This window comes from Lissotriton helveticus, chromosome 3_2, assembly GCF_964261635.1.
Source record: "Lissotriton helveticus chromosome 3_2, aLisHel1.1, whole genome shotgun sequence".
Classification (NCBI taxonomy): domain Eukaryota; kingdom Metazoa; phylum Chordata; class Amphibia; order Caudata; family Salamandridae; genus Lissotriton; species Lissotriton helveticus.
Genome location: NC_136062.1, coordinates 26752865 through 26770690, shown reverse-complemented (window position 1 = coordinate 26770690; position 17826 = coordinate 26752865). Strand labels below are relative to the sequence as shown.

At 45.1% G+C, this 17826-nt stretch overlaps 1 protein-coding gene across 1 annotated transcript in view; it reads left to right on the top strand.

Annotated features, from left to right (window-relative positions):
- The window catches only part of LOC144826435 (transient receptor potential cation channel subfamily M member 7-like), a 2236140-nt gene that overhangs the window by 1837447 nt on the left and 380867 nt on the right, over window positions 1-17826 (top strand). The window contains exon 31 of the mRNA XM_078684762.1: window positions 12151-12176. Within this exon, the coding sequence (XP_078540888.1) occupies window positions 12151-12176 (26 nt within the window). The remainder of the gene's footprint in view (window positions 1-12150; window positions 12177-17826) is intronic.

Genomic DNA, 17826 nt, shown 5'->3' with positions numbered 1-17826 from the left:
CAGTACTCTGCCCTCCCCAGAAAGGACCTTCCTCATCCTTGTTACTTAGGGATGGAACATGGATTATAGCATTAATCAGTTCTGGTTTAGGTTTAACACCATCGGAAGAGATTATGTGACCTAAATATGAAACATTCCTTTCGGCAAACTTACACTTACTCAATTCTATAGTTAGGCCTTTCTCCTCTAAAATACTTAAAACTTTACCAAGTATTTCATCATGTTGGTTCTTATGATCAACATAAACTAAAATATCATCTTGATAAAATGATACTCCCTTTTCCTTCCCAAACAAATTGTACATTAGTCTTTGGAAAATGGCAGCTGCTGATGCCAGTCCAAATGGCATGTGCTTGTATGGAAAACACCCGAACGGTGTAATAAAGGCTGTTATCTTCCTCGATATCTCAGATAACAAAATCTGATGATATGCCTTTGAAAGATCAATAGTTGAAAACCATGATGATCCATTAAGGCATGACGCCATTTCTGTAATTTTTGGCAGTGGAAATCTGTCAATAAGGATATTATTATTTACATGGCAGAGGTCCACGCACAAACGGATTTTTCCATTACTATGACGTGTCACTACAATCAGAGAAATCCAGTCACAGGACTCTACAGGTTCAATTACATCTATCTCCACCAGTTTTCCTAGCTCTTTTTCCACTTCATCTCGTAATACGATGGGTACCATTCTCATTTTGTGAATTTTCTCATGCTCAAACCCTTAGAGAGTGCCTAGCGTTTCTTTAAAAACACCTGGGAATTTTATTTGCATTTCCTTCCCAATAGATGCCACTTTATCGATAATCAAATCTTTTTCTATATTATTAGGATCAAGTATAATATGCAGGTTTCCTTGATTCTTCCAACCAAGTACTGATGGGCCATTCTTGGCAACATAAAGCTTCCCACGAGCACTCCTGCTTTTAAATTCAAATGACAACCATCTGTATCCAATTATGTCAATACATTCACCAGTAAAACTATTCTGGATGAATAAGTACTCACCAATTTTATTCTTAAACTTACAATTCCAAACATCTTGGTTTACTATAGTAAAAGGTGAGCCTAAATCCGCATAAATTCTAATATTGGCTCCACCAATGCACATGTCACATTCTGGTTTGTCTTTTATGTTTTTTTCATCAATATTCCGCACTAATCTCCTTTCCTGAAGATTCAAAACTGAAGGTTTATCATTCTCCTCATTATCATCGTTCTCACTGCTGCTAGTACTGGCTTCATGTACACACTTTACTTTCATTTTTTTCCTGCGACAGCTTTTCGCAAAGTGCCCAATTATGCCACAGTTCATACACCTTTGCTTAAGTGCAGGACATATTTTGCTATGTGCCAGGTGTTCTTTGCTACCACAACAATAGCATTTCCATTCAGAGTTGTTTTGTCTCCATTCTGAGTTTGGTTTCCACTTTAGATCATACTTTTTGTTTTTGTCACTCTTTTTATAGTTGACTTTACAAACTTCAGTTCTTTCTTTGTTGGGTTATTGTGTTTCATTTGTGCACCTCCCTGACATTTCAGCTTTGCGCACTAAATTCACAACATCAATTAAAGGATTATCTCCATTAATCCACAATCTGTCTTGTATTGAACTATTATTGCTGTGCATTACTACCTGATCTCCTATAAAGTCATTGTGATTTTCGCCAAATTTACTATCAATGGCTAACTTTTTAAGTTCTTCTACGAAATCATCAATAGACTCTCCCTTTTGTTGTTTGTGTTGAAAAAATTTACATCTTGTAACTTCGATGCAGACCTTCGTAGTAAAATATTTGTCTAGATCACTCATCGCAGCTAGATACACATTTACATCACCAGTGACAGCAGCTTTTGGCATTCTATTATAAGTTTTCAAACCTTTTGGACTAAGAGACAGTAACAGTATTCTTTTCTTTTGCTCTGCTGACATCTTTTTATTTTCATCAATTGCAGCAATATAATTATCAAAGTACTCCTTCCACTCTGTCCAAACCATTGCTGGTTCACTGCCAGAAACCCAAAAGCTGTGCGGCGAATTGATTGTAAAGTTTTGTTGAGCCATTTTATTTTCATTAATTCTCTGTATTGTAAATAAATAGAATGTGCTTTTAAACTGCTAAAATTCTCAAGGTGTATGTTCCCTTTTATTCTTTTAAAACAACTCAAAATTAATTACTGTAAATCGGACTCCGACCTGTTTCCTGCGGATCCAGGTGATCGATTATAAAGCTGCAAAATGCGATGTCTTGATCGTCTTCTTTACAATAGAATTAACCAAAACTCAATAAGAAAAATAATCCAAAATAGCCTCCACGTCGGGTCACGTTGCGTGACCTTTCTGGCTATTTTCTTTTCCTGCGCGCTGACGTATAGGAGCTATTAGCGCGTTGAAGAATGAAAGCCTCTCCTGCGCACGATTACGATCGCGCTCCTTTTGAAAGATGCCGGTGACCTTGCGGTGAGTGTTCTAAGATCGCTTGATCTTAAAAAATGCTTTAGGCCTAATGATGTATACAGTACTAGCGGACCGATAGTCCCACACTAAACTGTCATAATAATTTTTCTTGTATTGATCATCCCAAGGCAAATTAAGCGCACATTAAAGGATTAAAAACTCTTTTGCTTAAATTAGTTACGCTCTATTTCCTCCAGGCAAACATTAATTAGCGGACCGATTGTCCCACGCTAGCTCTAGAAATACATGCCAAAGTGTTTCACAGTACCTTGATATTCAATTTCTTTTGGTTAATTCCATCTTTTGTTTTTTATCCTTTTTTCTATTCTTCCTGTTTCATTCCAAAATCCAAGAAAAAATATATTCCGGATAATAGTAGGTAATTAATCCTCCAACCCGTTGCCAATAAATTGTTGTAATAATCAATCCAGGAACAGGAATAATTAAATTGAGAAGTTTATTTCATACACAGGAAACAGGTCCGTCCACATCAGCAGCAGTGGAAGAACTGACTGAGGCAGAACATAGTACAGAATGGAATACTTAACATTCTGATTCCATTACTTTAAATACATACAAGATATAAACACAACACAGGCCCAACACAGGGGCTCCTTGTAGGAAGGTGGAAATCTGACTATATGGTTACCCCCACTTTTTACCTGGTGTTTTGCTGGTTTTCGACCCAGTTGGACTGGGACCCAGCTATTCAGGGCCCCAGTCTATCTGCTTGCTCTATAAAATGGACTCCATGTACTATAGGTACATTCTAGATTGGTTACTGGGTCACCCTTGTGAGCCCCTGTATATGGTACCTTAGGTACCCAGGGCATAGGTGCACCCTAGGCCTACCAGGGGCTGCAGCATGTATTGTGCCACCCCTGGTTAGCCTTCCAAACTGACACCACAGGTCTGTACTTACATCCTGGGTAAGGTGGTGTAATCACCCCTTACTTAGATATAGTAAATCTATATCTACCTTATATATAGACACATATTGTAATTGGGTATTTATAGAGCGCTCGGCTTCTCCATAGTGTGTCCCGGCGCTAATAACCACTGAAAGCAGGCAGAAAAAAGGACACCCAGCTCCAGGATTAATGCTGCTTATCAAAATAGACAGGTCTTTAACTTCCTCCTGAACTCGCCTGGGTCAGTTGTCTGTCTAACGGCAGTGGGAGGACCATTCCATAAGCCAGGCGCTAACACTTGGAAAGAGCGGCCGCCCCTGCGAGAACAGGAAAACCTAGTAATGGTCATCAAATACTGCATCGAGGACCTCAATGTCCGTTTCGGGGTATAATGCTGTATCCTTTTCCTAATGTAAAGGGCCCCAGAATTGTGAAAGGTCTTGAAGGCCAAAATGAGGGCCTTAAACTGGACCCTTTTACGCACCGGTAGCCAATGAAGCGATTTTAAGTGGGGCGTCATGTGATCCCTGGGTGCGGTCATGAGAATAGCTCTGGCCGCCGAATTCTGGATCACCCGGAGGCGGCTCAGAAGGTATTCCGGTAGGCCTAAATATAGGACATTGGCATAGTCCAGCCTAGATACAATTAGTAATAACAAACGAAGGGATGGCTCTAATCAGTAAGGCTGAGAAGATGCCAATACTGATACTCTACTTGAAACCAAAAAGTTAGCAAAAGTGCACAGACCACAGTTCAACGCATCCAGGTGCTATTCAATAGCTGTTTATTTAGGAATACTTGGGATAAATAGTTTGAAGTTCAGATCCAATTCCACAAAATGATATAACAACAATGAAAATGGACACAAAAAATGAACCAAAAAATCACACATACCATCATTCATAAATCTTCAGCCATTTCACAATCATACCTCACACATTCATTCAAACACGTACTCAATCAAATGGAGAATGTATGCACCAATTTGTAGAGTACTAGATCTGCCAACTAAAATTGAATGAATTACAACGTGTACTGTTCAAGAAGATACACCGTATCCAATAAAATAAAATAATTGAATTCATTCAAAAACATACAACAAGGTTCGGTGTATTATTGCCAACAGAATTGCAAAAACAAATTAGCAAAAGGGCAAATAGGCAGACCCAATGGCCTACGCATTTCGAATCCCTATAGATCTTGGGATTCTCCTCAGGACCAACCAAAGTCAGTGAATAGCGATCAAGCCTTGTCAGCATTAAGCGTAAATAGTCAAATCCTCCTCATTGAATACCAAAAGATGTCCTAGCAGGGCTGATTGTACAAAAGGGCAGGGGCTACTAGCCCCACGGGGTCGGAAGTGGCCAACAAACACGCCAAATCGAGCTGGGGGGAGAACAATCTTCCTTCTAGTAAAGCTGCCAAGTCAGCAAACAGGAAAAACGGGGCTCTACTCTACGAGCGATTTCTAAATGCTAATGGGACCGGGTCGCAGTTTCAGTCAGGACCGGGAGCACAGAGATGCTACACCAATTCGCCTAAATATAGGACATTGGCATAGTCCAGCCTAGATACAATTAGGGCCTGAACTACCGTCTTTCTAAGGGAGATCCGCAGCAAGGTAACATACAAGTCACTCCTATGGCAGGCCTTGACAATCCTGGAGGCAGAGTGCTTGGTTTTGTGTGGGAGTGTGCCCTAGCATGAGCTGAGCCCCTCTGCAGCTTTCGGAACCATCTTCTTATAGCTGTTCTATGACATAGCCATACCATATACTCTTAAGTGCATTATAATCCTCGCGGTTAATGCTAACTTTGGTTTGGCTTTATCAAAACATGTCGTGTAAGGTGTCAAACACTTTGGAATACTACCCCCTCCACCAGTTCTGGCGGCGGGGGTAGTATTCCACCCTTCTAGAGGGAGAAGACATGTAGTTACTGTTAAACCCGGTTAAAGTTACACAGAGCCCCAGCATCACAAAATGGATGCTGCTGCCACAGACAAGTGTCTGCCCTCTTGCTGCTGGATAAAACTCCGGCAGGGGAGGCCTGGACAATAGGTTTCCTGTCCAGGGAGGTGCTAGCACCTCCCAGACAGGCGTCAGTGTATTGGGGCAGGGAGGGTTGCATTCAGTCAATGCTTTTCAGACACTGCCTGGGGCACACAAGGTGCTCCATGCATTTCCCAGTTCAAACGGGTTGCTGGGGCACTCAGACCCAGCTCTGGCGCGAAACTGGACAAAGGGGAAGGGGTGTAACCCCCCCTCCCCAGGTCCACCCATAGGAGGGACCTTAGAGTTAGTCCAACCCCTAAACTTACTATAAGTATAGAACCCCAGTCCCTAGAATTTTAGATTACCCTGGACGAAACTCTCATACATAATTCCTGGACCTTCGACATTCCATTTCGACTGGAAGAAGGAAGAATCTCCCTTGTGGTCAAGGAGTGGCCACCATCTCCGAACAGGCACCAACAGCATCTTTGCCGGTCTGCATTTTCGAGGCTCCTGCCAGATCCTGAAGAATCTGCGACACAGGAAACGGACTTCCAGACATCTCTGACGCTTACCTGCTCTCCCAGCAAAGCTGAGACCTGTGGCAGACCCAAGAGACGTGGGACCGGAACTCTAGGACATCCTGCATTTTTGCTACTGCACCTACTTCCCGCGGAATCCCGAAGTTGTGCATTTGCTTATTTGAAGCCCCTGCCCCGAGCACCTTTTGCACCAAAGCTCAGAGGCCCACACTCCATGAGTGTCCTGTGGACCCGCTTTGTGCATTTCAGCTCGACACGTCTTCGCGGTTCCTAGTCCATTGGCTAGTGAGCCCCCACAACGACCAATCTTCACTTTCTTTAGCTTTCCTGGTTGCTCCAGGCTTGCTCCAACTCAGACCTTGCTGGTCTGCACCGAGGCCCATCTCGACATCTTGCGTGGATTGCGTTTGCCAAGGCTTGTTGGGTCCACTCCGGATACCGGCACCGCAGTCAACTAGATCCTTCGTGGGACACTAGAGTCCAGCTCCTGGTCATTGTCGACGCATCCTGGTCATTGTCGACGCCTCCTGGTCCTCGTGGCTGAAGAGACAAGCTTCACCTTCTCACCTGAAATCACCCGACATCGGCTGGCATCTTCCTATCGCCATCCTAGTCACTGGCTAGTGACCCAGACTCTGTCTCCTCTGCTTTCAGGTTCCTCACATCTCCGGTCCACCCTTGGATCCACCCGGACACTTTTCCTCTGGTCACCTGCAGCAATTCTTCGCAGCTCTCCATGGAATCGACGACAAAACCTGACACCAAAAGACACCTATGCACCCGGCTTCCCTGGGAGAGGTAACACGAGTACTCCGGTGCTACTGTAGGTCTTGACTCTCGAAGTGTCCTAGTGGAAAAGGGTTCCATCATATTTCACCTAGAAGTACCCTTAAACTGTAACTTTGTAACTTGTTCGTTCTCCATAGAAAGTCAATGGTAACCATCGGCTGTGTTTAGACACTGCACACGTCTCCCCTGGGCCTCCTACATCCTAACATTTGGTGGTTCTAGGCAGCCCCAGCGATTCCACAGGCCCTAGGCCTGCTTTCTAACTCACTCGTGGTTCTTATACCACTATTTTAGTATATGGTTTGTCAGGCCCCTAGGGCATAACGTATACTATGCAACTTATCGTATGCTAATTAAGTTCCTTGTATTGTACTTTTACCTCTGACCTCATAAAAAGTCCAGAGGGGTTGTGTTTAGAATAAATACATATATATTTGATATATACCTTGTGTGGTGTGCTTTCATTTGATCATTCAAGAGATTATAATTGGTAAAAACAACTTGCTTAACTCGTCTCCAAGTCGTAGCCTGAAGGCTGCTCTCCACAGCCACCACTAGGATAGCTTTCTATAAGGTTGACTTTATAACCTACCATCAATAAGGATCTTTTGGACTGGTGCAAGGTGCCCACTAGAATAGTGGACATCATATACTACTAGGCCAACTTCTCACACTCCTGTGGATAGGAAAGTTGCCCGATGCCACTGCCCGGCCCCGGGTGACCTCACTTTCCTCTCCCAGCACCCTATCCCAGAGAGCTTGGTGGTCTAAGCCTCTTTGTCCATGGGCACCTTTCCCTACATCTCCCGCTGATAGGGAAACCAAGAAGCTGGATGAACTAGGTAAGAAGATGTTTTCTTCCTCCAGCTTAGGACTGTGGTCCGTAAACACTGCATGTCTGTCGGGCTGTTATTCCCACTCTGTGTGGGATACGGTGGTGCAAGTGCTGCCTCAGTGCCCGGAGGAGGCCCGGGCCATGCTCTCCCGTGCTGTCGCAGAGCGGAGATATGTAGCAAAGTTTACAATTCACTGTGGGCTGGACACTGCGGACACACTGGGCAGATCGATTGCAACAACAGTAGCACTCCGGCGCTACTCCTGGTTGTGTTCGACTGGTTTTTCCGGGGATGTACAATCCACACTTATGGACATGCCCTTTGATGGCCATCACATTTTCGGTGACAACGCAGACAACGCGCTAGAGCGTTTCTAGGACTCTCGAGCCGCATCCAGGTCCTTGGGCCTCTCCACCACCCGCCCTGCACAGTCTGCCTTTCATCCCTTTCGTGGCTACGGAAAGGGTCCCTGCTACGTCCCGCCCAGAGCCACAGGCCGGCGCAAGCTGTTCAGCCCCTGCGTGGCTGGGCACGTGGGAACAACCAGCGTGGTTCTGGGGGCCAGCCTGCGGGCTAGTCCACCTCAGCTCCCTCTGCATCAGCCTCCAAACCCTCCTAGCCTGACCTTCCAAGGCCACCAAACGCCAGTGGGCGGCAGGATCCCCCATCACCTCCCCCACTGGCGCACCATCACGTCGGACAGGTGGATTCTACAGATAGTCCAAAGGGGCTACTCCTTCCTCTTTGAGGCTACCCCTCCCTCCATGCCACCTCAGTACCATCACATGTCGGGGGATCACCTGCCCTTCACCAACAGGAAGTTTCGGGCCTCTTGGCCTAGGGGGCCATCAAGCGCGTTCCATTCCCAAAAGTAGGTTGTGGGTGCTATTCCCACTACTTTCCGGTGCCCAAGAAGGACAAAGACCTGCGTCCTATCTTGGATCTCAGGAACGTCAAGCACTTCCTCCGGAAGGAGAGGTTCAAAATGTTGACGCTCGCATAGGTCTTGTCTGCCCTCGACCCTAGAGACTGGTTGGTAGCGTTGGACTTGCAGGACGCTTATTTGCCCCCGTCTTGCCGGCCCGCTGGTGTTAACTGCAGTTCAAGGTAGGCTAGAAGCACTTTCAGTTTACTGTGATCCCTTTTAGCCTTACCAGCACCCCTCGGGTGTTCACGAAAGTGATGGTGGTGGTTGCAGCTCATCTGCGCAGATCAGGGATTCCAGTCTTCCCCTATCTCGACGACTGGTTGTTGAAGGCAGGCTCGCCCCAGGCAGTCATCTCCCACCTCCAGAACACAGCCGACATCCTGCATTTGCTGTGGTTCTCCATCAAGGTGCCAAAGTCGCACCTGATTCCCTCTCGGAATCTCCTCTTTATCGGAGCGGTTTTGGGCACGACACAGTTTCGGGTTTATCCTCCCGAACAGCGTGTCCGAGATATTCATGCTATGATTCCGATCTTTCAGCCTCTATCCCGGGTTTCGGTCAGAATGACCTTGAGGCTGCTGGGCCTCATGGCCGCCTGTATCCTGCTAGTCGATCATGCCAGATGGCATATGCGAGCTCTGCAGTGGGACCTGAAGTTCCAGTGGGTGCAGCATCAGGAGAATCTGTCAGATTACGTCCAGATCTCGGAGTACACTGCATCGCATTTGCAATGGTGGCTCACAAACCAGGATTGGGTCAATGGCAGATCCCTCCACCTCCCCCTTCCCCAACCAGAACATACAGTGGTGACAGAATCATCCCTTCTGGGATGGGGTGGCACATGGGAGAGGCGGAGGTCAGAGGCCTCTGGTCTCCGGTGGAGTCTGCGCTCCACATCAACCTTCTGGAGCTCCCAGCTATCCCATCTTGCACTAAAGGCATTCTTTCCCTTTGTCCGGGGAAGAGTAGTGCAGGTGTTCACGGACAACACCACCGCCATGTGGCATTGCAACAAACAGTGTGGTTCTTTTGTATATACTTTCTTTGGCCCAGCAGGGCTCTGCCCTGGGCACTCTTAAAGGCTATCTTGCGGCCATCTCTGCGTACCTTCGGCTACCAGATCAGCCATCTTTGCTCAATGTTCAGTATTGTAAATAGACTCTTTTAGGGCATTACTCATTTTTTTCCATCATCTCTTTTTTATAATGCCCCAGTGGGACTTAAACCTGTCTTAACGTATGTTATGTGCGCTCTCTTCGAGCCTCTTCTCAGCTGTCCTCTCAGGCTCCTAACTCTTACGCTATGACACTCAAGCCATCAATTGTTGCCATCACCTCTGCTCACAGGGTAAGAGAGCTTCAGGCTCTTTCTTCCAAGCCCCCTTTCTTCTATGTGCATCCGGACAAAGTGGTGCTTAGGGCAGGACCCTCGTTCCTTCCATGAATAGTTACTCCTTTTCACATAGGACAAATTATCACTCTGCCTTCCTTTTTTCCCAACTCAGCACCCTTCCAAGGAGGAAGAGAGACTCCACAGTTTGGACCCAAAGCATGCGTTGTCCTTCTGCCTTGACGGCACTAAAGATTTCCGGGTGGACAATCAGCTTTTCGTTGGCTATGTGGGTGCCATGAAAGGTCAGGCTATCCAAAAGCGTACTATCTCTAGATGGGCACTTTTCGGATAGTGGATTATATAGGGTAATGGTGCTCCTGGGAAATACACAGTGGGTGTTTGCTTGTGAAAAATTAGGATTGTGGTGCATACGGGTAGGGATAGCCACCCTCCTCCCCAACGTGTGGATAATCACTGATAAACTAAAGCAGCAATCCCTTGCACACGGGAACAGTGTGTTATATGTATATTATTAACAGTAACAAAAAACACGCTTGTTCCTCCGCTGAAAGTCAATTCAGTTTAATCTTGACATCCTTAGCCAACACATGTTTTGTCGCGCTTAATGGTTGTGCGCAGCGACTTCTTCCGGTCTATACTCTCTATGTATGGACCCTTAATTCCGGTTGTATTTCCAACCCGGTATGGGTTCTAGAGCTCCAGTGATAATTACACAGTGACAGGCATCAAAAATTAAGTGTATTCCAGAAGTCTTTTCTTAAGTATGGATCTGGTGTGTGTAAATCATTAATCCATCTAGAAGAACGGTGACGTTGTGTAGTAAAACCACTCTTGGGGGCTAAGTATGACCCTCGTACCAGCAACCAAGTCTTTGCTGGCATTTAAATAAGCCCTCTGTTCTGTAGCAAGTCTGCCTCTGGCGTTTCTCTCTTGTGGATCCATATCGAACTTCAGGTTCTTCATCAACCCTCTTACTTCCCGTTCTATAAACTAAGCTCTTTTCACATCTAACAGTGCCACAAAATGAGAGATAAGCACACTGGTCATGCCAATCTGCTTAGGAGCTCTGTGTCTGAGTGCATGGACAGCATAGAAAGTAGCTGTTATCAGAGCGCATGGTCAGCACGTATGTGCTGCTCCACTCGTCACTTCCAGAACAAAACGACATCGGCACAAGCCTCAAAACACCATCTGCTGGCACACAAGAGTACTGCTTCTAAAGTTTCCGGCTCTAGATTGACACCTGGGGAATATTCACAATTTAAGGATTAAGCAGTTACATAAAGTATCTACCAGAAAGGTTATTACCGAAGTAACATGTTCTTTAAATTCACTGTCACTAAAGTTTATTTTCCGCTTCCTGCTATTATTGTCTCCTCCATGTGGATTCTGACTAGCTATTTCCAGTTTCTCAACGGTTCTGCCTTTCCAAGTTCTCCAGGGAAATTCATGGATTTTATGATGTCATCAGTAGCTGCCCCTGCAATGGCTGCAATTTGCGACTCGCAACAATTTTTGCTATTTCTGATTCATATTTTGAAATGCAGAATTTTGATTAATCTTATTTTAAAGAATCCCACATTGAAACATATGACATAACCACTCAATAGAAAATAATAATCTTTATTTGATAGATAATGAAACCCATTCATATTAAACTTCTTAAAATTTGCTATTAAGCAGTCATTAATTTGTGATTTCGTACATCTGGCTCTGTGTTCCTTATTTTAATTGATGTGCCTTGCGGGTGTTATGATCGTACTAGATTCTCTAGTCACTCCCCCCTGGCCTTCATTTACTTGTTTTCAATTGAAATGTGTTTTTTTCATTTTGCTGGCTTAAAATTGTTCCTGCCACCATAAGCTTGATCCAAGGAGGCTACAGTATATTAAGAAATTTGTGATGCTGAAGAGTGACTTAAAATCTGTAAAAATGTACATTATGGATATTTGTAACTCAGATTCCACACCTTTAGACTAATCCCATGTGCCAGTCCCAGTAGAGACGATGCTGAGCTGTATACTGGTGCCACGCCTGTGCGCTGACGTCATTTCTTTTCTTTTTTAAGTCTTGATCTGACATCGGGGATTATTTTAAAGGTGAAGAATCTGCGTTTAGATAAAGTATCCATCAGAAATAGTGTTACTGCAGGTACGTAGCCTTTTCTTTTGATCTCTTCTGTCACTGTAGAGGTAAATGTGTCAAATAATGTGGAATCTGTAAAGTATTGAAGTATTATTGAGTAAATACCTCAAAAAAATACATACATATAGTTAACATATAAAGAAAAAATTGTCATGTGCAGCTAAACATTACTGTATATATTTTTCATAGATCACCCGAAGAAGATGCTCTGAATGGTAAGTTTTTATTCTTTTATTACTAAACTTTCTTTTTTGTTTTAAGTGTACCAAAAAACGGTTGTTATGTTACTAAGGTGTGAGTAGATCTGCAGCTGAACATAGTGTTTAGGAAGTAACTATGTGTTCTGTGCCTAGGGTGCTCTATAATTGAGAACTTCATGTTAGAAAAGGAAGGCACAGTAACTCTGGCTAATTATTGTTCTTGTGCACTTTTGCATTATTTCCAGGGCAAGATTCCCTAAAATACTAGAGTTCACTGACAAGAAAATAATAAAGGCTTGGCCATAGAAAATTTCAGCCCTGTATTTTTTTAAAGGGGAACAAAAACTGCAGTGGATGAAAAAAACAGTCACTTTTAGTTAAGTCTAGAATATAACACTAGCGTTCACAGTCCAGTCTAGCTAGATTTTAATTTATTTACCAGGGTGTGTTGCCCTATGATTGAGGCTAAAATAATCTAAGTAAACTGACCCTCAACTCAAATAACTCTTAAATGACTCATGCAGATTCTTCATTCTGGAAGCATTCTGAACTGTCAGTCTGGAACTCTTTGACCATTTGATCTGGAGCACCAGCTGGTGGCGTTAGTTAGAAGCAGTGCTTGTTTGCAGATTGGAGCTATCAGAAGGGATCATCATTCATTGTTGCTGCTCTAATTCTTTTAAGTTTCATAAGAATAAGGATTGATTCTTCTTATTTGATTCATTGATTGTCTTAGTGGTGGGCGGAACTCGTGGAGTTGAAATCTGAGGAATTCCTCAGAGTTACAGAAAAACTCTAAGAGATTCCGCAGAATTCTGCCAATAGGCAGAAAATATGAAGCTTGTGCTACAATTTAGTGCTGGAAAATCTGCAGGAATGGCACCATGCGTTGCTCAAGAGTGCTCAGCCATTTGAGTTAGTTTTGTTGCTGCTCCAGTAAAAAGTCTACTCGAGTGGCAGCAAATCTACTCAAGCGATGGCCTTCTGATCGTGAACGCCGGCAATTATCCACTTTAAAAAAACACTCTAGTGGACACCAAATCTCACTCAAATATTCTAGAACCTCGCAGCAGAAAAATTACGCCATGCGGCAATTGGTGGAATTTGTCCAGAACTCCTCATCAGAAAGTAACGTGAAGTGGCCAAAATTCTGCCAATTCCGTGGGTGGAATGAAACATTCCATCCACCCCTAGTTTTTAAGTCTCGCCTACGCAGCGCGCATGCGCTACATAGGCAAAAGACCTCTTGAAATCGATTAGGTTTGGAGTCCAAAAACGTGCATGCGTTGCATTGCTTTGAATGGCAACGCATGCATGTTTGGCGATTCCCTTGCGGGAGCGAGCTTACAGATGGTTCCTGCTCGCTCCTGCATGGGAAACAGGCGCAGGCCCCCTCCTCTCTCCCCTCCCCCTGCTGCCTCCTCCTCTTTCGGCGCGCGCTTGTTTTTAAAGAAACTAAGCACTGCCTCGATCATTATCGCGGACGTCACAGAAGCGCCAACCTTCTGCTGCAGCTGCTGTTATGTTGTCACCAACAGTCTCAAAGACATTGGATGTCTGGGGCCTCCCGACTAGTTAATGTGCCTGTGCTGTCTGCCTCTACAGATGACTTGGCTATCTCCTTTGTTCGAAATCATGCATGTCTTCCCTCTAGATCATTACTCCTGCAGGTGACCTGCGTTATTGTCTATGCTCTAACTGTTACTCAATGCATCTCCCTGCGCCCTCATTCAAAATGCGCCATGCGCGCTCACTCAGAGAGATAACCGCAAACTCTGCCCGGGGACGGCTGCAACTGACTGTCCGCTGACGTATCTAGCCACCGAACAACCACAGCACCAGCAGAGACGTCCGTCACACCCTCTGTAGGACCCTGTGCTGTGATTGCCTTAGCCGCGCAGAGTAAAGTACTGATAGGAGGATGTGAAGTTCTGAGAAAGGCACTCCGAGACCTGAATCTAGACCAGGTAGTAATGCCAGAACCGAAGCTGGGGAAGTTTGAACCGAGGCAGTGAAGTCCTCCGCCCGGGCAGCGAACGTCTGCAACAGGGTGCCGAGCTGTAGCTGAAGCAGGGCTTTGGAGTTCTCAAACTACAGTGTGATAGCGATAATCTCTTAATTTGGGATTTTACCTGGGCTGTCCATCTCCAATTCAAGTTCCATCCATCTCCAGTTATGAGTAGAAAAGCTTTAACACTCGGCGTATACACCTACAGCTAGCGACACGTACAGCTAGCGCAAAGACAGATTAATACAAATAAATCACTTATTGAGGAAACCCCGGGGGAGCAGAGGTAGACAGAATTAACAAACGCCCATGGACGAGGCCACTTAAGAAATAATTAGCAAACACGGGCAGGGCAAGCACTTAAATATGGAGCAACAAAAAAAACATGCACCTGTAAGCACAGGAACATCAAGCATAGATATAGGGCAGAACAAGCACCTGGACGTAGAGCAAGCGAGGGAACAACAGGCATCTGCCCACAGTAAGTACTGGAACAAACGGGGTCTGAGATGCCCCCCAGCACAGAAGCAACAGGCACATATAGGGATTGCAAGCATAGACAAACCAATCACCTGAGATGGTAGTGACACGAGAAACGACAAATAGACACAGGTAGAGCATGCACTGAACAGCTATCGGACATAGAAAGCACTGAAACAGCTAACAGGCATAGAAAGCACAGAACGACAAACACCTGCAGGCACAACAGACACAAATCAAGCAGGCGTGGACATAACCAGCACCCACAGGCACAGCAAACGGGAAAAACGCCAGAGGAGACACGTACTGAAAGAGGACACACCAGGGGTCACAGCAACAACTAGATCCCGAGTCCACGGCAAGCACACAAAACGAAAGACATCTGCAGATATAGAATGAGCACACAAGGACACGAATCCACCAGAACAAGCAGTTTATAAGGGTGTAGCAGGTGCATAAAAACTGGAGCCACAACAAGCACACCTAAAGGGTTAGCCCCTGATGCACAGCAAACAGGGGAAGGTGCCCCCCGCAGGCTCATACGCCCCCCCTCAGCAGTAGCAGGGTATTGTGATTCCATTCACATAGCGCTACGTGCACTTGACAACGCTGTAATTTTGATGTTGTTCTCAGCTGTGCAACCTCACTGTGGTGCACGTGAATGCACAGCAATGCTTCAGCTTGTGCTGCTGTGCTCTCCTTATGTTTTTGTGTAAATGAAGCTTGTCCTCTTGCTGCACCCGCCGCACCTGTTTCGTATGCGAGATAAGCGAGTGTGTCCTTCCACCATCCTTCGACGTTCAGTGTTATGGGCGTTGGTCCAGTGGAGCCATTGAATGCCAACAAGGAAATGGCACCCTTTTGTCTATGTTGGGTAGTAAATGACAGCAGCAAGCGCTATGCAATGGGTTCCTCAGTACCGCTTGTCAGGTGCAACTGCACCTGTTGCACTTGATAGGCACGCCTCGCTGGCACTGCTCTCGCTGTCTGTGGTACAGACCACCCTCTCTCCTTCAGGGTCAGCGCAGGCTGTCCTAGGGATTTAGTTGGACCCTTACTTAAACAAACATTGGCGTAGCCAATTGGTCTCGCCTTTGGGATCTTATAAGTGTTTAACCATGCAACAGTTAATGTTTTTGCACCAAGGACATTTGGCTGCATAACTTAATACTTATAAGGTCCCAAAAACGAGAACTATTGGCTATGCCAATGCTTGTTCTACTGTGTATCTGTTCAGGATAAGCACATGGTCCTCTACCTTGAAGTATTCAAACACAATCCCCAGATGGCAGTTGTTGAATATCACAATTAACATTTGTTATGGCTTGAGATCAGTCACGTCATATGATGTTGGCAACGGCTAGATAGTCTTGTGAGGGAAAAATCTTTTAAGACTTGTTACATGGCATGTGATATTCAGTATGACGAGGAAGCCTGCCCGCTTCCACTCAAACATTGGATCGGTTTTTACAGTCTGGCTTGACAGCGTAGCTGTCACCAAATAAGTATGTGAGCATCATTAGAGAGGGGCTTTGACTGTGCCCTCCAGGTGAGAGCCAGGAGTACATGTTAATTGTGGAAGCACAAACCTTCCCTATCAAAAGAGCTTGCCCTCAGTGTAGCTGTGATAATTCTGTTTATCCAGTTGTTTAAGCTTAAACTTTCAGGTGTACACGCAAGACATTGGAATGCTATTAAAGTGTTTCAGCTAACTAGAACAGTTGTGGTGTTTTTCTCTGGTAGCAGCTCAGATGAGAGGAGGGCAGTCATTACCCTACATGAATTTTTAGGTCTGGCTTGATGGTGCACCTGTCACCTGACCTTTTAACCCACACCAATATTACTTTACAGTTTTTTGCTTCCTCACAAATGCATATCCGTTTCCATGCTATTTACTTTTAATACTTCCATATAAGACCCTTTAAATCCAGACCGATTGGCATTGTTTTTAAAAAAAATATTTCTTTTTATTGTAAACAAATCGACATTACATATCTTTGTACAACAAGAGCGAGAAATTAGAAGTGTTCCAATATTGTGATCTGGGTTACAGTAAATCAATCACAAATATGCAAATCATGACAGTTAAGGTGTTTCTAGAGTCTCTTCATCATTTTGAATTACTGGTGGGATACAAATATTTTCCCTATACGTGTTCCAAGGCCCCCCCCATAGCTTGTTCCACTTCCCAGGACACCCTCTGGCCACTTATACTGACTTTTCCCTGAAAATGCACCAATCCAGGTCTTTTTCCTATTTGTCTGGTGTCGGCGGTTTGCGGGCCCCCCAGTTTTGCGCTATATTTCGCTTGGCAATCATTAATGCCAGGGTTGCCCATTGCCTGTTATAGCAGGTGAGGTCTGTCTGTTCCCAAATGTTTGATACATCTGCAGGTTTCGGGTTGCAGGTCAACTATCCCGGATAGTGCGATGCACTAGTTGCCAATACGATTGTATACTCATACACTCCCATATTATATGGATAAAAGCACCCACATCCGCCTCTGCGCTCTTCATTGTCCAATCTACCCATCCATACTAGATCTGGTCCAATGATATATATTCCTTGTAGAATTTTTAGCTGCACCAACCTCAGCCTAGCTTGGGCTGCCACTTCCCCCGGGAGGAGACTGCTGCTTGCCAGTCTTCGTCATCAAGTTCGATTCCATCTTTAATCCATTTGTCCCTGAGGGAGCGTAGCGGGTCCTCCATATTGTTAATTCATTTTTTATAAATCAATGAGATAGACCTCTCTGGAAGATGACCATCTAGTATCCTATCCTCGAGAGGAGATGCTTCGGGGAGGGAGGATCTACCAGCCAAGTGGGTCAGGAGCACGTGTCGGACCTGTAGGTATCTATAGTGCTCAGTACCAGCCAGTTCATACTGCTGTTGGAGCGCAGCAAACGAGAGAACAGTGCCTCCAACCCAGAGGTCTTTTATCAGGGAAATACCAATTAGTTCCCACTTATGAAACCCTTTAGTGTGCCAGAGGTTCCCCAACAGCTCGGAATGCCATAGTGGAGTGGCCTGTATGAACCTGTGGTCTCATCCCAGATGCTTGTTCACTTCATGCCGAACTTGCACTGAATGTGCGGTCAGATCAGTCAGGGGGAATCTACGGGGTCTGGAGTAAAGCGCTCTGTCGTAGTATCCCCACCTGGGAGGATCCACTTAT